The sequence below is a fragment of the Podarcis pityusensis genome (genome assembly GCF_964106645.2).
Source record: "Podarcis pityusensis genome assembly, chromosome: 13".
NCBI classification, from domain to species: Eukaryota; Metazoa; Chordata; class Lepidosauria; order Squamata; family Lacertidae; genus Podarcis; species Podarcis pityusensis.
Window position 1 is genome coordinate 42,258,394 of NC_138038.1, and position 27,397 is coordinate 42,285,790.

Below are 27,397 nucleotides of genomic sequence, written 5' to 3' on the forward strand. Positions count from 1 at the left end.
CTTGGGTGGGAACTGTGGATTTGAATGTCATTTCTCGAGGGGGGGCTTCCTCTAGGAAATTTTGAGAAAGCATTGCAAAATGATTGTGGGGAGAATTTAGAGTAAGAGGAAAGGATCATGGGACATGCCAATGATTCTAAGCTACATCCTGGATTTTAGATCCCAGATTTTATAAAGTCAAAGGGTTTGAACCGTTTCCCTTCACTCAGACCCCCTCTGCAACTTGCATGTGCATTGCTTAAATTATTGGCTGGAAACCCCCCTTTGTGTGACTGATAACTTGTAAATAGCTGAAATAGGTGCACTTCTAGTGGCTAGAAAATATCTCTTTCGGAAGGTAATTTTTTTGTAGTTAGAGGGGCATTGAGTAGAGTTGGAGTTTGAATTTAAGAAGCATTATTGTGGTTTAGTTGTCTTCTTAAGGGGACTTGAAGCAGGAGTTCCACTTATTTTGCATTCTTACAGGACCCTATTTATTTCCATTGTGCTTTTATACTTGTAAATAAAGCAAATGTAGAAGCTGCAACTCAAATAACTGCTGTTCTCTCATCAAAAGGATGGGAAAGGCATTTGGGAATGCATAACAATAGAATGAAATCTAACTTCTGTAAAAAAAGCAGCAGCAATTGGTTCTAAGATATAATTCAAAGAACAAACTCTTTCTCATGTAAATTGTACAATGAATCTCAAATATATTATTTAAATCAAGGTTTTGTGCTGCACTTGCTTTATCATTTTAAAATAAAGTAAGCTGGGCACACTATCAGTTTGGTGTTATTTCTGGATTCAGTGGTGTGTGGGAGGAGAGAGACTTTAGCAGAACTGGGGATATGCAAAGCTCTAGGATATCAGAATTAAATGCCTCAAAGCACTATATTTTAAGTGCATTATGTTATATTTTATACTTAACCAGGAAAAACAGGTGCTTTGGGTGAATAATAACTTGTGAACTGTAACATAGGGTGGGCAGAAGAAATGTCCCACAGCGTTCTGAAATGGCAAGTCTGTACAACCTTTGTTTTTCAATGTAAGCTAATGGTATTTAAACAACTGTATACCTCTTTATGCTGTGCAATAGTGATTATATTATTTGACTCCAGGTAGAGATGGCCAACGGGACTGCGGTGCAGGAATTCATTTTGCTTGGATTTGAAGTTGAACAGCAGAAACAATACTTGCTTTTTGTCTTCATTGCCATTCTCTACATGCTCACTATGGCTGAGAACATCACCATCATTGCAGTGGTCTTCCTAGATAACCACCTGGCTCAGCTCCCCATGTACATCTTGCTGAGCAACTTCTCCTGGATGGAGATGTGCTATGTGTCCACCACTATGCCCCGACTGCTCTTTGACCTGGTGTCTCCTCCTGGGTTCATCTCTTTCCACGCCTGCTTCCTCCAGTTCTACATTTTCTTCTCACTTGGCAACACTGAATGCTTCTTTCTCTCAGCCATGGCTTTGGACCGGTACTTGGCCATCTGTCACCCTCTTCGCTACCCACAAATTATGTCCCAATATTCCTGTTCTGCTCTGGTAGGTGCATGTTGGGTTGTTGGTTTCATGTGGTACCCTATCCCAGTGATTTTGATCTCCAAGTTGTCCTTCTGTGGACCTAACATCATTGACCATTTTTTGTGTGATCCTGGGCCCATTTTGTCCCTGGCCTGCCCTCCACTTGGAAATGTTCCCCTTGTCTGCCAGATATTCATGCATGCTCTGTTTTTAATCAATGTCTTATTTGTTCTACTATTCTATGGCATTGTGATTCTCACCCTGATGAAAACCTCTAACCAAGGCACTTGTAGGAAAGCTTTTGCTACCATATCTTTTCACCTAGTTGTGGTCACACTTTTTTATGGCTCAGTAGCAGCGATGTACTTGATTCCAAGTGGAAAAACTCATTCAGCAGTCACTAAGGCAGTCACACTCTTCTACACGGCAATTACACCCTTTCTTAACCCCTTGATCTACTGCCTGAGGAATGACCAGGTGAAAGAAGCCGTGGACAGGTTGCTGAGGAAAAAGGAAAGATGGTTGAGGAGAAAGATGGTAGTTTAATAAGGCTGAAGGAAACAAGTGTCACAAAACACCCAAGCATGTATTCAAATTTATTAAAATGAATGTATTTACAGTTGGAGTCCATAGGGTAGAATCCAACACTGCATGAATTGACATCTATTTGTATAGTGTGACTTAACCTTCCTCTCTTTCCCCTTGCATAACCCCCAAAATCTCCTCCAGAGGAACCATCAAAAGCAGACTTTGAGGAGAAGAAAGTAAAGTCCCATTGTGCTAGCAGAAATCTGATCTGTTTTTGCACTGATAGCATTGGATACAACCCTTAATGACCAGTCAGGATGACCAGTATCTATGCAGGATCAAGGAGGACCTCAATGATTGGCGCTCAGCATTCCAAAGATATCCAACTATGCTTCTGGAATGCAGTTAAATTATAATTTCATTTTGGCAGAATCCATTGAAAATATGTCATAAAACAAAATAAAATGAATAATCTGTTTTGCACACTGACTGGAAATAGTACATTAAAAAGATTATCTGTGGGCGTGTTTTTTTCCTCCTAAAGTGATAAACACACTGGTGTGATTTGTGTTTCAGAAATGTTATAAATGCAATTTAAAAAATGCAAAGAAAAAAGCAAAAAAAAAATTCAATGGAAACTCCAAACAGATGCGCTCGCCAGCTGGCTCTAGCCCAGCAAGAGGAGGAGGAGTGCCTTTGCCTTCACTGCGGCCACCCCAGACTCCCCTTCCCGGGCACCAGAGGGGAGAATGATGGAGCTGCAGTCTGCACTGCTACTGCAGAGACAGCTGGCATGTTGGTTAGTCCGTTGGGGCAACACAAATGTTTAGGGGTACGTATCCACCTGCATCCCCCCAGAAAGCAGTCCTCACTGCTACTGCTTTTACAAATGAATGAATGAAAGATATAACAGAAAAGCAAGAGCATTGGCAGGGAAATTGGGTGACAAAATGTGCCCTCCGTTTTGGCTCAACATTAAAATGACCTGTACTGGCACCAAGGCATCTTGGTACATCCTGGGAAGGGATGGGACTCAGAGAAACATTAACCACAACTCACAAAATCCAGTGTGATGGGACTATATTGTTATTCCAGGTAGGATAGCACCACTGTAGTCATCTTATCAGGTAGTCTCTTTGGATTCTGATCTCACACCTACATTTTCTTCCTAGTGCACAAAACAAAAGGGACTCAAGATTTCTGGCACCTAGCCTTATCTCTATGATCCAGCAATTATCTCTGTTGGCAAAGGCATCTGCATGGGGATCCGGGATCTACCTCTGTGACCCCTTTCCCCCAGGGCATAATCATAGGCCACTGAAATATTCCAGGTGTGTATCTTGGTTCACCGTAGAGAAAATGAGCACGTCACCAGTTTCCTTGGTAGAGAGACTACAGCAAAGATAACTGCTATGGGTGTTCTTGGTTCTCCAAAGAATAGTCTGTGTATTTTACCTACACCCCTGGATAATGAATCATCTGAGCTACTACCATGAGGAAGTATTTCTGATCTCTGACTCATGGCTTTAGAAATAAAGAGGGCATTGGAAATGATAGTAGGAATGATTAGGGACAAAGAAAGAAAATGCTGTGTTTGACAGCTTTTGAAGGCATCTGCCTGCCCATTATTGTAAACAGACTGCTCAGCGAGATGGACCTTTGGTTGAATCCTGGAAGACAGACCAATTCCTATGCTTTTGCTTAAGAGTGAACAGAAAAGCTGAGGATCAGGATTTCAACATTTCTGACTTGATTCTCTTGTGAGTGATATATTGCCTGCTCTTAAGCTCTGATGGTGGCCTTGTTGTGGAAAAAAGCCCAAGACGACCAGGAGCAGAGGGAACATAGGAAGCAGACCTATACTAAATCAAACCATTGGTCTGTCTTTCTTAGTATTCTCCACTCTGACTGGCAGCTCCTCTCCAGGGTTTAAGACCAGGAGTCTTTCCCAGCCATGTTTGGTTTTGCCAGGAATTGAATATGGGACCATAGCTCTACCACTGAGCTATGGTCCTTCTCTCCAAAAGGACCTCTTTTTTCCTCCCCTTTTCCTCAATGCTTAACACGTTTGCCCTAAATCCTTATTCCTCCCAGCAGTGCTATCTCAGGAGACAAACGACCCTGGAGAATATTCTAAGACAGATCAGTGCTGGTTAATGAAAAACAGTACATGGGAAATGGGAGGGAGACTTGAAGCCATAAAAGGTTTTCTTAAGTGGGCATCAGATGTTTGTGTATTGGGGCTGCAGGATCTTCTCAAGCTGCTGGAGATGGTGGGATCTTCATTTTGGGAGGGGGGCACTAGGCCATTGATGTATGTCTTGACGTTAGTGAGAAGAAGGTATTGAGGGATAATGCTCACAGAAAATAAGATATTTGGAGCTGAGTATGTTCAGTGTCCCAGGGGTTGTTTGGGCAGTGTCACTGCATTCTTAGCTCTTGGCTGTGGTTGGGATGGCATATTGCTCTGAACCTGATAATGCTGACGTGGGTTGTTAGGATGTGCTTGTAAAGAATATTTTCTTCATGAAAAAGCTCCCAGGTTCTTTCCTTGGCATCTCAAGGTAAGGATGGGGGGTGGTGGTCCTATTTTAATTGCTGGCGAACCAATGCTGAGTGAACTAATGCCCTGACTTGGTATGGAACAGTTTCCTATGTCCCCATGTACCTGAACCTGCTGCATTGAGCATCCGAATTAGAACTTTCCCCAGCTTTCATTTTGACAAAATAACAATTGGCCACCAAACAATTACGGAATATAAACAGCTTCTAATTTAATGTACGTTTACTGGTAGTAACTGACAATGAATTATTTATCCATCAGATAATCCAAGCTTCTATCCTATCCACACTGCTTGGGAGTAGGTCCTATGGAATGTAATAGGATATATTTCTGTGTAGAGACGGAAAGGTTTGCAACAGTGCAAGACACTTGAATCAAATAATTACTTGCGTCCAGTGCTATTTTTCTAGAAAAAGAGGTGCCAAAACTCACCATGAACGCCTCCCTTGTTCTCTTATCATGACAATGGCGCCCACTTGAGAGGTGCTAGAACTGAGTTCTGGTGAGCTCCCACTGGAAAAAGCCCTGCTTGCATCAGTCTCTTGATGTGTGTAAATCTTGAGTCATATATTCACTCTTTAGCTGGTTCAGTAGCAAATGTGTTTTGATGATAGCTTTAGGGCCTAGTGAAACTGGCGGGCTGATATGGCTGATATGGGGTTGGGGGGTTGGGGGGAAAGATTAATTGAAGATTGAGTTTTGAATCTTCTGAGTTTTGAATCTTCCACTAATGAATAACTTGATGCTAGTGGATAGGGGAAATTAGCTATTATCATTCCCTGAACTTTAGGCTGAGTGTCATTCATTATATAGTCAGATGACACCAGCCATGCACAAGAGGGATGGGAGAGCAGATGTAGGCATGAAATTGTAGAAGAAGAAAGAAGCTCCACAATGTGGTGGGAGGGATGCCCTAAACAACCCAAAGAGCATTGATGGTGTACAATGGTCATGTAAGGAAACAATGGTGAGAGGGAAATGGAATGGTTTAGCTAGAATTCTAAGTACCGGCACATGGCAACATTTTGATTCAGGTCTCCCTTGCAAAAGGAACTTCTCATTATGAAGTTATGCTAAAAAAAAAAACACAACTCCTTGGAAATTGTGTTTGTAAGCATGAATGAAATTCTGCATATTTGTTTCCCCCCAAAGGACTACAGTGCATTGGGGATGATAATTCCACCTGCCCTTTTCTAATATTAGTCTCCTCATGGCTGGTTTGGCAGAAAAGACTTGACTGAATCTCCCTGATTTGCTTAGTAAATAATATTATCCATATAATCCAAGTAATATGTTGAAAGACTTTGAGGATGCCCTGTCTAACTGAGTTTTTATTCTGTGTTATAATCCATTAAATAGATATGTTGTAATAATATGTCCCTGTGCAATGCAATAAAATGAATCAACTTTACTGAATATAATTATATGATGTTATTTTTGATTATAATACTTATAGATCACAATAGTGAGTTGTTCTGTGCTGTCTTTGAACAGTATGGAATAGATTGTCTAGAGGTGCCAATAGTAACTAACACCTTCTTGCCTCTCTCCCGCCCAGGTCCAGCCATCTCCATGAATGCTTCCAGTGTCACTGAGTTTGTGCTCCTGGGTCTCTTCCATTCCCACTCCATCCAGCTCCTTCTCTTTGTCCTGGTCTTTGCCTGCTACACAGCAACCCTTGTGGGCAACCTCCTCATTGTGGTGACTGTACATGCAGAGCCCCGCCTCCTTCTGTCCCCCATGTACTTCTTCTTGTCTAATTTATCCATTCTTGATACTTCCTTGGCTTCTGTGGCTGTGCCTAAAATGCTGGCAGACCTGGTTAGCTATGGCCAGACCATTTCCTATGGAGGCTGCATGGCCCAAGTCTTCTTCCTTCACTTCTTTGGGGGTAGCGAGATGCTGCTTCTCACTCTCATGGCTTATGATCGTTATGTGGCTATCTGCCACCCACTGAGATATACAACTACAATGAACCGCCAACGTTGCATGAGACTTCTCGCATCCTGCTGGATTGGAGGTCTTATCCATTCTGCCACCCAGCTCATCCTGGTCCTCCAACTCCCATTCTGTGGACCAAATGAACTGGACAATTTCTACTGTGATGTTCCGCAGGTGGTCAAATTGGCTTGCGTCAATACCTACGTCACTGAGATCCTCATGGCAGCCAACAGTGGCCTCCTCTCCCTGGTTTGCTTCCTTATCTTGCTAATCTCCTATGGTGTCATCCTGGTCAGCCTTCAAGGCCGATTCAAGGAGAGTAGAAGGAAGGCTCTGTCGACCTGCAGTTCTCACTTGACCGTAGTCAGCCTCTTTTTTGTGCCCTGCCTCTTTGTGTACCTTGTACCCTTCTCCAGCACCAATGTGGACAAAATGGCCTCCACATTCTACACTGTAGTCACCCCTGCACTCAACCCTATCATATATACTCTCAGGAATCAGGACATGAAGAAGGCTCTGGGCCAGTTGAAAAACCAGTGTATTTTCTCCCATTGATCTGTGATGGGAGAAAGTTGAACTCTCTCCCCAAAACTTGTATCTGTTAATAACTCCCAGACCTCTCCTGCTTTCTTGATGAATGTGTGGTTGGTTGATAAGCTTTTCATAAAGCTCCAAGGGCCTTCTGGCGGTTCCCTTACTGCAAGAAGTGAGGTTACAGGGAACCAGGCAGAGGGCCTTCCTGGTAGTGGTAGGGATATTTTATGTGCTGTAAGCCACCCAGAGTGGCTGGGGAAACCAAGCCAGATGGATGGGGTATGAAATATAGAATTATTATTATTATTATTATTATTATTATTATTATTATTATTAACCTGTGGCTTTCCAGATGTTGTTGGATATGTGCCCAACCAGTGTAGCCTATGGTTACTGTGATGGGAATTGTACTAATATCCAGTACCACAGCTTAGCCATTCTTACCTTATCGTATGAATGCAATGGTATTTGAATTGTTGATATGACAAAAATGTTGTGCATATATTTATGGTTTAAAAACATTATAAATGACATTATTTTATTTGTTTAATAAAGTTGTTTGTCTTCTTTGAAAAATTATATTGGTAAAGTTGTATTTTTCATTATATAACATTCAAAAGTAGAATTCAGTTTGCATTAGGGCACCAGGCTCACTGATGAGCTAGGAACAGTGTTACTGCAATGGTCTGGAGCAAACAGACATGAAATGTATTGTTGCACAATGTCCCAATCTCTGAGTGGAACCCTAGGTAACCCTTGCTCTGGTGATGCTCTGATATCCACATATTGCTGCAACTAGGCAACAATGCATTGTTGTATTAGGCTAAGAATCATTGGTCCAGTTGCCTTGGAGCTATCTTATTCCAACAAGACGCAGGAGCATCTTTGGTCTTTCCCAGAGTTGATGAGTCTTGTTTTACAACAATGAGAAATTGAGCCTTTACAGTCATCAGCCCAGTCCTGTGGGACATCCTGCCAATAGAGATTCAGTCTTCTGCGCCAACTTTTTGATATTCCAGATAGCATAGCACCACTGTGAGTTTGTTGTTGCATAGTTATATTCATTGCATTAGGCAGTCTCTTTGGATTTTGGCCACCTTCCTAAATTTTCTGTGAAATACATGAGACAAAAGGGACTTGAGATTTTTGGCTCCTAGTGCTTCCTCTATGATTGATTCAGCAATAAACTCTTTTGGCAAAAGTCTCCGAAAGGGACCAGGGATCTGCCCCTGGCCCCACAGAGTATAATCACAAGCTCCTGAAATATTATAGATGTGTTTCTACTCCCACTATAGAGAGAAACTGCAGGATACTTTGTTCCATAGTTGGAGAGACTGCTGGGTGTCCAGTACTGGAAGCAGAAAAAGGCAATGAATGGTTACATCTAGTTCTCCAAATTACAGTCTGGAGGTTTTTCCAGTAGCCCTGGGTGAGGAATACTCTGAGCTGCTACAATGAACAGGCTTTGCTGATCTCTAGAATAGAGGGAAAGAAAAATAGGGTTTAAAATGAAATGGTAGATTTGAACAAAGCTGAGAAACCCATTATGCTGTCCTTGAGCTTTTGAAGGCATCTGCCTGCCTATTGCTGTAAGAAGATTGGATGGTAGATTGACCTTTGTTCTTATGCTTGTGTTTGGCAAAGGTTGGGAATCTGGATTCCTAAATTCTGTTTTGATAGTCCACACTTAACGCTTGTGTAAGGTAATTCATTCCTTGCCCTCAAGCCTTGATGTTGGTCACGTTATAAAGAAATCATAGAAAACTAGTAATATTTTTTTCCTTTCCCCCTCCTATTTCCCTTTAGCGTTAACTTTTTTCTTCTGAATCTTTCTTCACCTTTGAAGTGCAATCTCTGGAGACCAACAACACAGAAGGGCACCTAAAGCAGATCAATGCTGACTGAGAACAAGGTATGTGAGAAAAGTAGAATGTTGAATGAAAGAAAGATACCATTAAGGTGGCACCAGAGGTTGTTGTATTGGGGTTCCAATACAAGCGGCTGGATATGAGGTGAGGGCTTCATTGTGGGAGCACTAGATCACTGAAGTATTGGATACATGAACTTAGTGAGAATACATATCTGCTTATTGCAAAAAAGAGATTTGGATCTGAGTGTGCTCAGTAACCCAGACATGCAGAATTGCTCTGGGTCCTTGCATGTCTAAGTAACCGTATTAAGATGCCCCCCATGTATGAGATGCCCCCTATTTTGGGGGACTCAGATTTAAGAAAAAACACCCACAGCACTATCCATGTATAAGACACCCCCTAATTTTTGACATTATTTTTTAGGAAAAAACCTAGTCTTATACACGGAAAAATATGGTATATGTGTGGCTGTAAGGACACAGTCCAATGAAATTCTACCTCTGAAATGTCTTATTTGTTGCATTCAGAGATGGTAAGAAGGGAGCTTCCTGGTCTCTGACCGTAATAAACTGATTGATTGGTTATTTGAGCTTCCATCAGCTTCACCAGAAGGTGAGAGGGAAAGACAGCAAGGCACATTGCATGGTACCAATGCACAGTAGTTCTGCTGATGCATCCTGGCAGTTCTGCTGGTTTGTTTGCACCACACTGACCTGCCAGGCCCCTCTCCACTCTCCTCTCCCTCCCAGTAAGCTAGAGTGATTCTAGTGATGGAAAGTCAGGTAAGCGTTATCACCCCTTCCCATAAATTGCTACTGCTTGCATTGTTAGTTACACTAAAATGGGTTGATACTAGGCAGGGGTTGAAATTCAGGTGTAGAGTGCACATGTTGTATGTGAAAGTTTCCAGTTTCTATTCAAGGTATTACCGTACTTGGAAACACTCCTGTATGAAAGCACCTATATGAAAACCAGTCAGTGCTGACGATATTGCAAATGGACTGACATGGCATGAAGCAATTGCCTGTGTGCATGAATCTACTGTATTAGTATCTGAATGAGCCTCCCCCTCAACTTTTAAATTGGCAAAATAGTCACTGGCCATCCAAACAGTTGCAGAATATAAATAGACAGGTTTTTGTGTAATGTGTGTCAATACTGACAGTCTTCTTTCTCTTCTTCTTTGGTGATCACTGGTAGCAGAGTAAGATTGTCTTTCATGAACACGGTTTTAAAAGTGAGTCTGAAAGTGACTGTGGAGGCCAATTCTGGATCCACACGTCCTTCCACAGTGGGGATATAGGTTTCCAGGCAGGAGTTGATCATGGTGAGGGTTTTCCAAGCGTGCCTTCCCCTTAGCATGTTTCTCCCTTTCGTCTTGAGTTTGAGTATAGGTTGCAGGTTTTTAAGCCTACAATCTGATCCAAACTTCCTGGGAGTACTGGACTCAATAGGACTTCTAAGTAGAAATGGATAGGAATACACACAGCAAGACACTTTGGTCAAATAATTTATTGCATTAATCTCTTGGTTCTTGTATTTGCTCTTTGTCTGATGGCCAAGAGTAGCTCCTTGAGCAGCAAACAGGTTTTGATGATAGCTTCAGGGTCAAGTGAAGACTAGGCACTATGGAGGCTGATAGTCCAAGCCATGATTGCATTTTTTTTCAGGGTAAGATATAATTTGTGGGATTTGTGGGATCTCTACAGAGGCAAAAATGCTTTGTCAGTGTTATGCAGTGTTTGGTTTGCATGAAAGCTGGCAATGTTGACATGGCTCTGATACTCAGTTCTGGTACTCTTTTGAGTGCATTCACTAGAGATGTTGAGCAAAATTAATAAAATAGTTTGAACAGAAGAAAGACTTAAATTTATCATTTGCCTGATAATAAATGTTGGAAATGTAAGGAAATTGAAGGTACATTTTTTCACCTTTGGTGGACGTGCCCAAAGATTAAGGCTTTCTGGGAAATGATATATAATGAATTAAAAAAGGTATTTAAATATACCTTCTTGAAGAAACCAGAGGCCTTTCTCCTGGGCATAGTCGGCCAATCGGTGTTAAAAAAGGATAGAACTTTCTTTATGTATGCAACAACAGCAGCAAGAATACTCATTGCAAAGTATTGGAAGACACAAGAGCTACCCACACTGGAGGAATGGCAGATGAAACTGATGGACTATATGGAATTAGCGGAAATGACTGGCAGAATCCGTGACCAGGGAGAAGAGTCGGTGGAAGAAGATTGGAAGAAATTTAAAGATTACCTACAGAAACATTGCCAAATTAAAGAATGTTAGAGTGATGATGGATTGAAATTAAGTGGTTTCTAGCTGTACAGGCTTTAAAGTTATATACAGATCAAGATTAAGGATCAGGATTAAAAAGGTTAAAAGAATGGAAAATTGGTTATTAATAGATAAAAATTTAATGTTATATTATATTGAGATTAAGGATTGGGATTAAAAAGGAGGGAAAGGAATTGCTGGACAAACAAACTGAATTGGAATACAAAAGAGGGAGGTATGAGGAGGTCCAGAAAATAAGTAAATTCAAAAGTAGTGATGAAAAGATGGAATTGTTTTTAACTGTTTTTTTTCTTTCTGTATTTTGTATTTTTCTTTTTACTTTTAAATTCTTGTTTTTATTGATGTGTCTCTTTTTATCTGAAACTTTAATAAATATCTTTAAAAAAAATGAACAGAAGAAAGACTTAAACACCCATTTCTCTAAACTTATGCCTGAAAAGACACTGAATATGAACTAAGACATGATTAGGTTTGTCAGGGAAAGAGAAGGGTGGCTGAAAGCATGGTGAAGGTGTTACTTGCTTTAGGGTGAGAAGGGAAGATTATCAGAACACAGAAAGGGGTTGGGTCCATGTGATTTCTTTCCTTTCCTTTAAAAAAATTTCTTTATTGCTGGTGTGGCAGGAAAGACTACAATGAATCTTCCTAACAATATGTTCCATAAAGTCATGCATTGTGGAACTTTGAGGATCCACTGCCTAGTTGAGTTAGTATTCTGCGTTCTATGCTAATAATTTAAACTAAGATATTGCAATAAAAACATGCTTTATCACTGTGTAATGTGATTAAATATATTAAGTCTACTGAATATCATTACCTGAGGTTAATCTTTCTTGTCATACTTATACGTAAATCCCAACAATAGGGTATTCTGTGATGTCTTTGAACAGTGAGAAAAAGATGGACAAGAACTACTGGCTCTTAACATGTCTTTGTCTCTTCTCTCTTCAGATCCAGCCACCTCTATGAATACTTCCAGTGTCACTGAGTTTGTCTTCCTAGGTCTCTCCCGCTCCCACTCCATCCAACTCCTTCTCTTTGTCCTGGTCTCAGTCTCCTACACAGCAATCCTACTGGGCAATCTCCTCATTGTGGTGACTGTGCATGCAGATTCCCATCTCCTCCAGACCCCCATGTACTTCTTCCTGGCTAACTTATCCATCATTGATAGTTCTGTGGGCTCTGTGGTTATCCCCAAGATGTTGGCAGGCCGAGCAAATTATGGCCAGACAATCTCATTCAGTGGCTGTATGGCCCAGGTCTTCTTCCTCCACTTCTTTGGGGGTACCGAGATGCTCCTCCTCACCGTTATGGCCTACGATCGCTATGTGGCCATCTGCCACCCACTGACATACACAACCAGAATGAATCGCCCACGTTGCAGGAGGCTCCTAGCATCCTGTTGGGTTGGAGGCCTCATCCACACTGGAACCCAGCTGGTCCTGGTTCTTCGACTGCCATTCTGTGGACCAAATAAACTGGACAATTTCTTTTGTGATGTCCCACAGGTGGTCAGATTGGCTTGTGCTGATACTTACAGCACTGAAATACTCATGGCAGCCAATAGTGGCCTCCTCTCTTTGGTTTGCTTCCTTATCTTGCTAGTCTCCTATGGTGTCATCCTGGTCAGCCTTCAAGGCCACTTCAAGGAGAGTGGAGGGAAGGCTTTGTCCACCTGCAGCTCTCACTTGACTGTGGTCAGCCTCTTTTTTGTGCCCTGCCTCTTTGTGTACCTTGTACCCTTCTCCAGTTCTGGTGTGGACAAAATGGCTTCCATATTCTACACCGTAGTCACCCCTGCACTCAACCCTATGATATATACTCTGAGGAATAGGGAAATGAAGGAGGCTATGGTTCGGTTGAAGAATCACTGCATCTTCTTCCGTTCTTGTGTCCATGGACAAAAATGAGTTCTCCCCCAAAATATTATACCTACTACAGTCGCACATTCGTCTCCTGATTTATGAATGGCTTTGTCACTGAAGCAAATGGAAAACCAGCTCTCTGTATAATTAGAGGTCTTTGGCGGTGCCTATTCTATGGCTAGTGTCCCAGGAGCTGCTGTGCAAAGCCCACATATGCACAGATAGAAAGAGGTGTTCTCTTTGAATTCATGTGGTTGTAGTGGTTAGATCTGAATTTTGAAGTGAATGTAAATGCTGGTTCCTTCCACAATTTTATCTTACCTACCACAAAGTACAGGTAACCACTGATGGTTAATTTGTTGCTCTGCATATGTTGTTGGATGCTAACTACCACCAACCGTGGCCAGCATGACCAATGGTCAGGATTGAAGGGAGTTGTAGTCCAACAGGATTTGGAGGGCTAGAGGTTAGCCGCCCCTGCCGAAATGTTTAAATAAAATTAACATTGAACTGTTGGTATACAAAATAGGTTGGCAATATTTAAGTAACTATTTTATTTTATTTTATTTTTAAAGCAATGGCTTTCTTCGAATGAGACAAAATCACATGGACCAGTTTGCTGTATTGTCAGAAATGAACACATCTCAAAATCTCAGTCACCTCTCTGTGCTGTCTATCAGTCAATATCCCTGCTTTTCAGGGTTTGCCATTTGGATATTACTTGGAATTCAGGGATACTGTGTTTGTGCTATCATAAAGTGATACAAGTCATGAGTTCATCAGCCCTTTTGAGACTTTACATCAGGTTATCCACCCACCCACTGGGTGCAATGGTGGGGAGAGGGGAAGCTTCTTTTCTGCATCATTGTGACCAATCAGGGTTACACTGCTGTTTACACCAGCAGTGGGGAATCCCAAGGGCCACATCCCCTTTTTGGGAGCTGCACACTTGCACTCCATGGCAAGACTTTCCTCCATATCCTGCTGAGGACATGCATTTCTTAGCAACAGATCATTGGAGCTGAATATGTGGATGGAGATGGGGCTATGGGCATCCATTGGTATGCTATCTCACATTGATAATGACACAATGTGATTGGATTACAGATTTGGGGACACCTGCATTATTGAATACCCATCCAATTATTATTAATGCACACTTTGTTAACCTCCATGAATGCCTCTTGACATCTGGGTCCCCAAATCTGCATATTACCCCAGCTAGTCAGTGCTGGGATTGAGATAAGGGACCATTGGCTAACTTGCCATGGAGAGACCATCTTCTAACATTCACCTCATTTCCCACAGTTTCACACCCTTGTTGTGGTGGTGGTTGTTTAGTCATTTGGTCATGTCTGACTCTTCGTGACCCCATGGACCAGAGCACGCCAGGCACTTCTGTCTTCCACTGCCTCCTGCAGTTTGGTCAAACTCATGTTGGTAGCTTCAAGAACACTGTCCAACCATCTCATCCTCTGTCGTCCTCTTCTCCTTGTGCCCTTGTACAAAGGGCAGTAATGATTGTAAATGAGGGGCATGCCTGGCAGAGAAATCTGGTCAGAAAATAGGCCCCCTAAACATTAAAAAGTTTTCCGTTTACAACTTGGATGGGTATACCTTAGTGCACTCCTTGGGATGGGATTGGAGTTGGACTCATAATTCTAAAACAGACCCCAAGACACCCAGTGTAACAGAAAAGCACTGATATTCTTCCTATAATTCCAAGTAAAATACAGTTGTAAGTTTTGTGGGCAAGGGGAAGCAGGTTAGGCTATATGATGCCCGAGTGCCTTCTAATTCCTGGATCTAATCCCTGGATCCAGTGTTAAAATCTAATGAAGGATCTTCTTATTGAATTAGTCAGGCAAGGGCCCCAAGTATGGGTCATTAGTATAATAAAAGAAGCTGCTCCATGCTAGAGGGCAACTGGGTGGGTCCCCCTCCCTCACCTGACTGCTAATGAGAAAGAAGATGCCAGAGTGCTGTGAGACAGTTGGTTTAGAAGCAGGCAGCAACTGGAGAGACAGAGCCATAGAATTGTAGGGTTTGAAAGGACTACAAAGGTAATCTAGTCCAACCCCCTGCAAAGCAGGAATCTTTTGCTCAACAGGGGGCTTCAACCCACAACCCTGGGTTTAAGTCTCATGCTCTACTGACTGAGGGCCTTCTCGGTGGTGGTGCCCACCATGTGGAATGCCCTCCAATTAGATGTCAAGGAAATAAATAGCTATCTGACTTTTAGAAGACATCTGAAGGCACCCCTGTTTTAATGTTCAATGTTTGATGTTTTATTCTGTTTAATATTCTGTTGGGAACCGCCAGGAGTGGGCAGGTTATAATTATTATTATTATTATTATTATTATTATCATGAGCTACTATGCTTGATTTCTTCTTGAATCCAAGGTTGTGATGAGGGGAGAAGCAAGACCTTTGAGGTGGTGAGCACCTCCATTGTAGGCTCAGGTTGTATATGTGTGTAAATAAATCATATATAACACAAAGTCTGTGATCTCTGCTGTTCCTCATTGCAAGGAAACTGATCCCTGGATAGACACCTGGAACCCCTGGTATCTTGGAGACTGGGGTGGCATGACACAGTGAATTGCCTGTGATTTTGTGGTTGTACCACTGTTACAATCATATTAACTGGACTTTCTGGATTTTGAGCACAGATGTACATTTTCTTTCTCATGCAGGAGACAAAAGGGACGAGAGTTCTGGCTCCTGGCCCAGCATCTATGAATCAACAATTATCTCTTTTGGCAAAAGTATCTGAATGGGGATCTGGGATTTGCCTTTGTGACCCCTTTCCCCCCAGGATGCAATCATGGGTTGCTGAAATATCTTAGATATATTCTTGGCTCACCATTGAGAGAAGGAGAAGGACTCGTTCCCTTGCCAGATCCTGCTGGATCTTCTGGAATTGGAAGCAGAGCAAAGTAATGTATTTATGGCTACTGATGTTTTTCCAAAGAACCTCTAACCTTGGATGAGAAATAGACTGAGCCAATAGCATGGACAGCACTGCTGATCTCTCACCCTGAGCTCTTGAAAGAGAATAGGGTTTCCTGAAGTGATGGTAGGTGTAGAGAAAGATGAGAAACCCATGATGCTGTGCTTGAGAGATTTTGAGCCTATTGGTGGGCTAGATGCACATTGGGTCTAAGCATAAGTGGTCTTATGTTTGTACTTAAGAGTGAAAGGAAAAGCTGGGCATCAGGATTTCTGAGTTCTATCTAAACCTTTCCTACTTGATGCTGTTGTGAGTTCTTCAATGCTTGCTCTTAAGCCCTGGTGGTGCTCTTGTTACACAGAGATCTGAGAAGACTTTCCAAATTTCTTTATCACTTTTCCATCTCTTTCCTTTTGTGCTTAACACTTTCCCCCTGAATCTTTCTTTATCCTTGCAGTGCCATCTTGGGAGAACAGTGGCCCCAGGGGATATATTAAGACAGATCAATGCTGGTTGAAAATAAGGTATGCGAGAAACAGAGCAGAGTGTTGAATCCACGAATGGTAAGTAGGCATCAGAGATAGGTGTCATGGAAATCCAGGTTTTTCTCAAGTTGCTAAATATGAGGAGGGCTCATTATTGCAGAGACACTAGGTCATTGATATATGTCTTGCTTTTAATGAGAAGAAGATATTGAGTGAAGGCAGTGTAGATGCTAAAAAGGGGGTGAAATCATTTGGATCTGAGTATATTCCATGTCCCAACCATGCTTAATTGCTTTGACAGTGTCATTGCATCTCTGGTTCTAGTTGTTGTTGTGGGAGCCTATTCCTCTCAATCTGATAATATGGGAAAGTGTTCCTAGTTGCATTGTTAGTTACACTGAAATGGATTTATAGTTGGGAGGGGCTGTAACTTAATGGTACATAGGAAGCTGCCTTTTACCAAGTCAGTCTCTTGTTCCATCCAGCTCAGTATTATCTACATGGACAGGCTGTGTCTCTGCAGGGTTTCAGACCAGGTTTCTTTGCTAGCCCTACTTCGAGATGCCAGGGATTGAATATGGAGCTTCTGCATACAAAACAGATCCTCTAACACTGTGCTATGGTCCATGCTTTAAACATCCTTTGCATAAGAAAAGGTTTAAGGTGCTGTCCCCCAGCATCTCAAAGTGGGGCTGGGGAAAATAAATCCTACCTGGAACCTGGGTGAGTCACTGCCTGTCAGTATTGATAACGCTGGCCTGGACGGACCAATGGTCTGGCTTGGTATGTAGTGGTTTCTATACTGCTAAGTATGTTTGTCGTCCGAATGAGTACTACCTAATATTCTGAAGAAGTGTGCATGCACACGAAAGCTTATACAGTGGTACTTTAGGTTACATATGCTTCAGGTTACATACGCTTCAGGTTACAGACTCCGCTAACCAATAAATAGTGCTTCAGGTTAAGAACCTTGCTTCAGGATGAGAACAGAAATCGTGCTCCGGCGGCGCGGTGGCAGGGGGAGGCCCCATTAGCTAAAGTGGTGCTTCAGGTTAAGAACAGTTTCAGGTTAATAATGGACCTCCGGAACGAATTAAGTACTTAACCCGAGGTACCACTGTACGAAGAACAAACTTAGTTGATCTCTAAGGTGCTACTGGACAATTTTTTTAAAATTTTTATATATATTTCGACTGTATCAGACCAACACAGCTACCTACCTGAATCTACCCAATGAGACTTACCTTTACATAGAGATGGCAAAGATTGCCCAGGACCTCCATACACACTGCCCAGGCTTGTGCCCAGGTCACATCAGTGCTGCTAACTCAGTGGCTTGACTTCACCCCCAGAGGCACACTCCATTCTTTCTGGAGACAGACAGATGCTAAGCACTGATAAGACATTCATGCATTGTCTACACCTTTGCTTTTTAAATTTAAAGCAAATTGTGGCAAATACAAACCGATCTGCTTATAGACTATGGAAGAGTCAGCCTCTGGAAGAACTGAATCATACAGATATCTGCATCTTTCTTTCTCTCCAGAATATCTGCAATGCACTGAGGAATGCCTCTGTTTCTTGGGGTGAGGTGGGGTAATAGTTTCCTTATTACTACTTTGGCACAAAAGATTTGAATGAATATTTCTGACTGAATCTTTAATTATGTTCCATAATCCAATTCATATCTTGTGAAAGTTTGAGAATCCACTGGATAGTTAAGTTGGTACTCTTGGTTCTATTCTAACGAATCACTGAAAGATTAAACAAAGATAATTATGTAAACAAAAATAAGCAGTTGATTTAATACTGCTTTTGTACAGTGTGATAACATGTCCTGCTAATAATATTGCTTGGATATATTAAATATATGATCTCTTATGAAGATTAAGAGATCTCCTTTTTTAAAAAAGCATTTTTTTTAATTAACAAAAGGAAAACTTGGACACATCAAGAACGGAGTGTGGGAAACCATTTTTTTTTGGAAAAATTGTATTCATTTTGTCTTTGTGGCTGAGTTGGTAAAATTTGGAAGATCAATAAAAATGATTTGGCAAAAAAATGCATCAATACAATTTCTGTTGTTTTTGAATTACAGGGAGATCCCTCCTCCACAGTTCACAAATATTTTATTATTGGTGAGAAAAGAGAATTATGAATAATGAATGGATATTATAAAGATGTACATTTGCATATATGCAACTCTCTCTCTCTCTCTTTCTATCACTTGATGGGTAAAAAATATTTTTAAAAAACAATTAAAGTCCTCAGGATCTTCTTACATTCCTAATATTTTATATTTAGAATGATTTAGAACTACATCAAACAACAGAAAAATATTCAAATAATTGACAATGATTATAATTGGAACATCACAATGTATGCTTCTAAAATATAAAGTCAATATCATATTAAAAAGTTTAAAAGATGATATAACTTAACTGAATCTTATCTAAGGTTGCAATTACTAGTGTTGTAGTAGTAGTAGTAGCAGCAGCAGTGGTAGTAGCTGACATATGAAAATATCACAATATTTGGTTTTTCTCTTTGTCTTTGAATAGTAGAATAGGTTGATGAAAATTGTTCATGGTAACACCCATTGTATCTCTCCTATTCAGGTCCATCCATCTCCATGAACATCTCCTGTGTCACTGAGTTTGTCTTCCTGGGTCTCTCCAATTCCCGTTCCATCCAGATATTTCTCTTTGTCCTGGTTTTCGCCTGTTACACTGTAATCCTATTGGGCAACCTCCTCATTGTGGTGACTGTACATGCGGAGCCCCGCCTCCTCCAGTCCCCCATGTACTTCTTCCTGTCTTGTTTATCCATTCTTGATATTTCTGTAGGTTCCGTGGTTGTCCCCAAGATGGTAGCAGACCTGGCCAGTTCTGGCCAGACGATCTCATTTGGTGGCTGTATGACACAGATCTTCTTCCTTCACTTCTCTGGGGGCAGTGAGATGTTCCTCCTCACCCTCATGGCCTATGATCGCTATGTGGCCATCTGCCACCCACTGACATACACTACCAGAATGAACCGCCCACGTTGCACTAGGCTCCTCTTACTCTGTTTGGCTGGAGGCATCATCCACTCTGCCACTCAGTTTATCCTGGTTGTCCAACTCCCATTCTGTGGACCAAATGAACTTGACAATTTTTACTGTGATGTTCCACAGGTGGTGAGACTGGCGTGTGCCAATACCTACATCACAGAAATACTCATGGCGGCTAATAGTGGCCTCCTCTCCCTGGTTTGCTTCCTTATTTTACTACTTTCATATGGTGTCATTCTGGCCACCCTTCGAGGCCACTTCAAGGAGAGTGGATGGAAGGCTCTGTCTACCTGTAGCTCTCACTTGACTGTAGTCAGCCTCATTTTTGTGCCCTGCCTCTTTGTATATCTTGTACCCTTCTCCACCTCCAGTGTGGACAAAATGGCTTCCTTATTCTTCACCATTGTCACCCCTGCACTGAATCCTATCATATATACACTAAGAAACAGAGAAATGAAGGAGGCTATGGGGCGGTGGAAAAAAACACTGCATTTTCTTCCATTCTTGTGTAAAAGTAGGTAATGTATAAGTAGTTCTTCCCAGGAGTATTTAGTCAGCTGTAAGAGTGCCTCAGACTTTTCCTGCTTTCTGAATAGCCATGTGACAGGAGTCTACTAATAGTTTTCCATAGCCATGTTATGGGGTGAAATTTTAAAAGATGTCATCCTAGAATTTCCTATTTGAAAGAGAAAGTAGAAGAAGGGAAGAATGCATTCTTGAGTCAAGTGGAAGAGAACGCATATGTCAAAGCAGTTTGAATATTGTATAAGGACCTATGAGGTCTGTCTCCCTTCCATGTCCTCAAAGGGGAGCCCTGTATTGTAAGGCAAACCAGTTTTGAATCAGCAGGGACTTTCAAAAGAATTTTGTGGAGAATGGAGTTGGGACCATTGAGGTAATTGAAGTTTAAAAGTGTGTGGCTGTGTGTGTGTGTGTCAGCATTTTCTCAGGCATGTACAAAACACTGGATGTGTGTGAAATGCAGTAGATTGTCTCTTTCCAGGGTCGCCTGCCATCTTTGCTTCAAAGAACAATTCTTAAAGCACTCATTGCTTATTAAGAAGAAAATGTACAATGTATTTCTTAGCAGAACTTCATATTGAGCAGGCATGCCAACTGGAATAAAATATTGATCAATCACAAGATGAGGTGCATGCACACCATTTGAATGGCAATGCCCATCAACCTTTTTGTGGGAGGGGCAGCCCCTGCAAATATTTAACTGAGGAGGCCAAGGGAGTTGGCTCCTGTGTTTTTGAAAAATAATTTAAACAAGTAGAATCCGCAACAAAACAATAGTATTGAATGCTGATGATTAGGTACACAATTTCATTTATCTCCCTCCCCCCCCCTTCAAGTTTCCATCCATTGTCATCGAGAACCCAGAATTTACTTTGGAGCATTTCCACCTTTAGGATTTTTTCTTCTTCTCCTGCAAATTTCCCCCTCATCCCTGCTATACATCCCTCTTGAGTGTGGCCCTGAAGGGTTTTTGTTTTGTTTTGTTTACAATCAAGTGATATATATATATATATATATCATATATATATGCGGCTACATAATGAATGACACCCAGAGCCTCAGAATCAGAATTAGAGGGAATGATAGTAGCCCAAGATCCCTATCTATTGGGGTAAAAGCAGACATTAGTCAAATCAGAGCCTTGGAAAGGGTCAGGCACAAGGGAATCATGCATGGGAAAGTGCTATAAATTGTCTTTGTAACCTATGCCCTGGGTCCACAATCTGCAAATAATTCCTTGGGACTATTTTATGCTTTCTGCAGACTGCAATAAATCTTATCTCTTTCCACAATGCTTGTAAGTGTTTATTTGGCTAAAAGAACCAGAGTATCTCCATACGTCCTTTGCAGGGTAACATTTTTATAAAAGCCGCATTTCCAGATTTGGGGTATGTCAAAAATGAATCACTTCATCTCCTCTAATGTTTTGTGGGCAGCTAGCCTGAAATGTGTGAAGAGCTGCACTTCTGGAATTACCACTGAGGGACGCGGGTGGCACTGTGGGTTAAACCACAGAGCCTAGGACTTGCCAATCAGAAGGTTGGCGTTTCGGATCCCCGCAACGGGGTGAGCTCCTGCCAACCTAGCAGTTCAAAAGCACATCAAAGTGCAAGTAGATACCGCTCCAGCAGGAAGGTAAACGGCGTTTCCGTGCACTGCTCTGGTTCACCAGAAGCAGCTTAGTCATGCTGGCCACATGACCCGGAAGCTGTATGCCGGCTCCCTCGGCCAGTAAAGTGAGATGAGCACCGCAACCCCAGAGTCGGCTACGACTGGACCTAATGGTCAGGGGTTCCTTTACCTTTACCTTACATTGATTGTTGCTTTCATTTGATGGATCAGTGGTCTCATTAGATAGTAAAATTCATTTTAAACTGCTATTTTAGGGGTTGTTTTTAAAGTCTGGTACAGATTCATCTGTTTTGCATTACTTTCTATGGGAAAGTGTGCCTTGGTTTTGGAAGGCTTTGGTTTTGAAATGGACTTCCAGAACGGATTAGGTTTGAGAACCAAGGTACCAATGTATTAATTTTGTAAAAAGCTCTTATTGCGATTTATATGGAAATCGTACAATTTGGTTATTCACTTTTGGGTGTTTTGTTTATTGCTTATGATTATTTTTATTATGTTGTCATTACAACTAATTCTTCATGTGGTAAGCCAAACATCATGGTTTGAACTGGGAAAGGTGGGATACAAATGTATATATGTATGAGTGCATTTGCTTCACTAAGGAGCTGCAATAGGTTAGTGAAAAATTCATTTGTGTGTGTGAGTTTGTGTTTGTTGGCATGCTTTATTCCATTGTAAACAGACAGATCTTTGGAACTTTTCCACAGGAGAATCTTGTGCAGAGGGCTCATTGGAACTTGAGAAACTAAACCCTTCTCCTTGTTATGCTGTTATTCTGTGTCCAGCCTTTTGTTTGTTGGTAGGTTTTGTCGCCAGCCTATTGAGTGAGATGAGCGCTAACCCCAGAGTCATCTGCGACTGGACCTAACGGTCAGGGGTAACTTTACCTGTACCTTTTTTCGCAGTGGTTTGTCCATTCAGATGTGCAGCTTTCTCCATCCCCTGGCAACTTGCCATGTTACAGCATAGAATAACTTTTGCATTTTAATTCTGCTGGTTGCAATATATATATATATATATATATATATATATATATATATGAGAGAATGTCTTTGTTATCATCATTAGTGCCTATTATAATCTTCATTATTGTTATTGTATAGAATCACAGAATTGTAGAGTTGGAAGGGACCCCAAGGGTCATCTAGTCCAACCCCCTGCAATGCAAGGATCTCAGCTAAAGCATCCATGACAGATGGTCATCCAACCTCTGCTTAAAAACCTCCAAGGAAGGAGAGTCCAATACCTTCTCAAGGTCTCTGTTCCACTGTTAAACAGCTCTTACTCTCAGAAAAGTTTTTCCTTAGAGTCTCCTTTCGCATAAGGGGCATGGCTTGCCATGCAAAGGTCTTCTACAGACGTCCTCTTGAGAGTTTGCTGGTGAGAAAGCCAGTGGGTATCTGGCTTCCCTAGCAGGATTGTCCCAGTTTGAGGGGTGCTAGGGGGTTTTCTCTACTGGTGCTGCTGGGCCCATCACTTGCCTTGGAAACCCGCATTGGCAAAAGAGCCTCGTAATGTCATGGGGTTTTTGTCTCTCTCCAAAGAACACCACCTTAGCAACGCTCACAGCTACCCTTTTAATTTGAGCTGGCGTGAGAGCTTGTTTATAATATGGTGCTTAGAACAGGGATGGGGTCCATTTTCCAGGCAGAGAACCACATCTCTCCATGAGCAGCCCTCCAGGGACCATCTTTGAGTAATGGGTATAGCCACAGGCAAAAGCAGGTGGAGCAAAGATCAGGAGTCTCGCCTTTGTCAGATGGGGTACATTTTAGTCACACAAATGGCAGGATAATAATCAGCATTAGGAAGAACTTACCCAACCTGGTGCTTTGAGATTCTCATAGATTCCAACTCTCATCAGCCCATGCCAGGATGGCCAGTGGTTGAGGATGATGGGAGTTGGAGTCCTTTGGATCACATCTGTGGATGTTATAAGTAGTTCAAACCTTTTTCTCTCCCGAATGGGCTGAATGCAGCTCTATTGCTGCTATTACTGGTGCCTATTAAGACCCTTTCTGCAGAACTCAATATTTTAGTATGGCAACACTTACACTTACCCGCTGAGTTGCAGGACATCTTTGGGAGAAGAAAAGGCTAAGGAGTAAAGCCTGCACAAATCCTGAGTCAAGTCCCTAAGACATTTGGATGGTGCTCTGTACGCTTCCCTTTCGACGACATCAGCGAGGCCGAGGGCGTGGGTCTTCTCATCTGGGCAGCCCAGGACCTCCATACACATTGCCCAGGTTTGTGCCACAGAGAGGTCAGTTCTGTGCTGATAATGCAGTGGTTTTACTTCACCCCTGGAAGTGCACTTCATTGTCTTTCAAGACAGATGGATGCCAACAGCAACAATTATTTCTTACATTTTCTGGCTACACTGCCTGTTGCAATTGAGTTCATCATGGGGGAGTCTTAAGCTACTCAGTTCCAGACAACCACACAACCTCAGTTCGAATCCCTTTCTGCAGTGAATGGCAAGCAAACTCTGGGCTGAAAGACTGTGATGTTTAACACAGGAACTTCAGAAACACCAACCTTGCTTTATTGATTTTTCCCCAGCAACAAGTACAGCAGAGGTATGATACATCCCATGATACATGACAACTTCCACCAGGAGAAATCAATCAAGCCATCATCAGTAATGTTTCCAAATTTAAGAGATAATGAAATGGGTTGAAACCTCAGGTGTTATTCAACCCCTGGGTGAAGGTGAATGGGTGAAGGTGTTAGATGGTATCCTGTCATGCAAATGCAACATTCCCATTTGCTGCTTTGCAACCTTTGTCACTGACTAGCCCCACTTTGGGCTCTGGCCTTGCACATTGCTGTCATGTGGTCATGGAAGTGTGCTCATAAGGGAAGATGGACCTCAGGCTGAAAAAGTTTCCTCACCACTGCAATAAAGAGGCAGCTGCCCTCCAGTATATTTCCTTTGATTTCTCAGTGAGGAAGTATAATCTGCCAAGCAGAAGAATCACAGAATTGTGAAGTTGGAAGGGACCTCAGGCTTCATCTAGTTGAACCCTGTGCAATGAAGGAATCACAGCTAAAAAAATCTGTGACCAATGACCATCGAACCCTCAATGGAGGAGGTTCAGCTGCTGAGTGGTTCTTACTGTCAGACATATGAATATTACCCATTCTCGGTCAGTATTGCTGAGAAGATTCCCAGACAATTTTTCCAAGCAAAATCTGCCCAACAACCATTGACAAACACTGGATAACCTTCTCCTGATTGGCAGCATATTTCCTCCCTTTTCTGCACAACCAGTGAAGTATATTCAATGTCATTTCTTTATTCATTTTTCTCTGTCATGAGAGCCCTCTGTCCAATTTCCCTCAAAACTAGCAGACTTGATGTTCAGAGGCAGGAATCTTCTGCCTGCCAACTCTGCTCCATTTGGATTTAAAATTTAAAAGAAACCAATAGCAGACTAGAGGAGATGACTCTAGTTGCAAATTTGAATTTCCAAAAAACAAGGTAACAGATCCAGACTTTACTAAATATTGAGGGGAAAATATCAAATGAAGGAATTAGAATCTGAAAGAGAAAGACAGTGATTGACATTTTTCTTAAACATATCATTTCCCTGCTTATATGCATGCAGAAACAAATGCACACATTTAACAATTCTTCAAAATGAAAAAGAAAAGCCATCGGAGAGAGGTGCTGAGAGATTTAGTTGAGCCTTAATAGCAGATGGCCCCCGGCCTCTTAAGTGAGATGGGCGCACAACCCTAGAGTCGGACACGACTGGCCCGTATGGGCAGGGGTACCTTTACCTTTACCTTTACCTTTTTAACAGCAGATAATCAAAACTGGTGCTGTTTTACATGTTTACTTCTGCAACCATAAGCATACAGCCAGGAAAGGGTTGCATCATACTCTGCATAATTTCTATGTAAGATCAAAAATTGTAACTATTGGGCCTGCACTAAGGCACAGTCCCTTGTAGCCATTTGTTTCATAGAATCATAGAATCATAGAGTTGGAAGAGACCACAAGGGCCATCGAGTCCAACCCCCTGCCAAGCAGGAAACACCATCAGAGCACTCCTGACATATGGTTGTCAAGCCTCTGCTTAAAGACCTCCAAAGAAGGAGACTCCACCACACTCCTTGGCAGCAAATTCCACTGTTGAACAGCTCTTACTGTCAGGAAGTTCTTCCTAATGTTTAGGTGGAATCTTCTTTCTTGTAGTTTGGATCCATTGCTCCGTGTCCACTTCTCTGGAGCAGCAGAAAACAACCTTTCTCCCTCCTCTCTGTGACATCCTTTTATATATTTGAACATGGCTATCATATCACCCCTTAACCTCCTCTTCTCCAGGCTAAACATGCCCAGATCCCTTAGCTGTTCCTCATAAGGCATCGTTTTCAGGCCTTGGACCATTTTGGTTGCCCTCCTCTGGACACGTTCCAGTTTGTCAGTGTCCTTCTTGAACTGTGGTTTTCCAGCGGGAGAGGACAAAGAGGACTCCTCTGTAGCCAACTAAATATTCTGTAAATTGAAAATATCAGAAGCCAACCACTAGGAGCTTTATGGCTTCTGAAAATTTCCACATATGCCATCAGTTATAGGGCAGGTAACTTTTGGAAATAGATTTGTGGGCTGAATTAGGACCTCTTTTAAGCCAAATTTGGCCTGTGGGTTAAAGGATAACCCACCACTGGCTGAGGAAGTGGCAGACCCAGAAATGCACCCCTTTTTGTTTCAAGCCAACTACCCACAAAATACTAGGGAAAATGAAGTGATTTGTTTTTGGCATGCCCCAAAACTGGAAGTGCTGCCCTGGTAGAAAAACCACTGCAGCTATCTTTCCATGGAATCCAGGATCTCAAAAGAGGTTTCTTTGCATTCATTTGTCAACCAATTCTGCCATACCCCACCTAAAAAGTAATGGATGTTCAGTCCATTCTGATTCTTGGAGCTTTAGAATTTAGGAATATAGGGAACTGTCTTATACTGAGTCAGACCACTGATCCGTCCAGCTCAGTATAATCTACATTGGGCGTATACAGACTGATAGCTGCTTTCAAGGGTTTCAGAGAAAGAGTCCGCACCTGAGACCTTCTGAATGTGAATTATATGTGTTACCATTATGCTTAGGTCCTTCCCAAAGTAAGGAAAGCAGGTAAAGAGAAACACAGATGGTGAAGTACAAGAGCCTGGACAGAGACAATTTTAAAGTACCATAAACCAGAGGAAAGAATTGGCAGCCTATTGCTATGTTATTTGGGGTTAATCAGCTGCCGGTGGCAATGGGACATAAGTAGGTGGGTTAGAATTATCAGTAAAAGCCAGGTCACGGCAGTACAATACGTCATCCTTGCCCAAACCCAGCTTGTATTGCCAGAAATAAATGTTGGTATTTGGAGGCAGAGTGAAGCTGACTTTTTCAGAGACGTCAGTTGCATCGTTCCATGTTTCTTCTGTGCTGTCAATATTTTTCCCGCCATATGGACCTGACAGGGAAAATTGTGCTGCCAACAGTAATTTGGTGAGACCTTCTGCCCAACTGTAACACTCGAAGATACATGCCAGTTGCGTTCCATGCTGTGCATCTCTTTCTTCGCATATCCAACCTTCTTAGTAATTTGCTGCTCCCAAGCAACACTTATTT

At 42.0% G+C, this 27,397-nt stretch overlaps 5 protein-coding genes across 5 annotated transcripts in view; 4 read left to right on the plus strand and 1 right to left on the minus strand.

Annotated features, from left to right (window-relative positions):
* Window positions 1-27,397, minus strand: part of LOC308460892 (vomeronasal type-2 receptor 26-like) — a gene marked incomplete at its 3' end in the record, with an annotated part of 285,070 nt that overhangs the window by 138,537 nt on the left and 119,136 nt on the right. The window lies entirely within an intron of this gene.
* LOC308460899 (olfactory receptor 11H6-like) lies at window positions 1,116-2,060 on the plus strand (the record flags this gene model as incomplete). The annotated part of the gene is made up of 1 exon (XM_080977433.1): window positions 1,116-2,060. Exon 1 carries the CDS (start codon window positions 1,206-1,208, stop codon window positions 2,058-2,060), a length of 855 nt encoding a protein of 284 aa, XP_080833559.1. The 5' UTR covers window positions 1,116-1,205.
* LOC308460958 (olfactory receptor 4Q3-like) lies at window positions 6,178-7,101 on the plus strand (the record flags this gene model as incomplete). The annotated part of the gene is made up of 1 exon (XM_080977494.1): window positions 6,178-7,101. The coding sequence occupies one exon, from the start codon at window positions 6,178-6,180 to the stop codon at window positions 7,099-7,101; it is 924 nt and encodes a 307-aa protein (XP_080833620.1).
* Window positions 12,226-13,170, plus strand: LOC308460900 (olfactory receptor 4Q3-like; the record flags this gene model as incomplete). Its single annotated transcript, XM_080977434.1, has 1 exon — window positions 12,226-13,170. The coding sequence occupies one exon, from the start codon at window positions 12,226-12,228 to the stop codon at window positions 13,168-13,170; it is 945 nt and encodes a 314-aa protein (XP_080833560.1).
* Window positions 16,606-20,138, plus strand: LOC308460901 (olfactory receptor 4Q3-like; the record flags this gene model as incomplete). Its single annotated transcript, XM_080977435.1, has 2 exons — window positions 16,606-16,642; window positions 19,183-20,138. The coding sequence occupies 2 exons, from the start codon at window positions 16,606-16,608 to the stop codon at window positions 20,136-20,138; spliced, it is 993 nt and encodes a 330-aa protein (XP_080833561.1).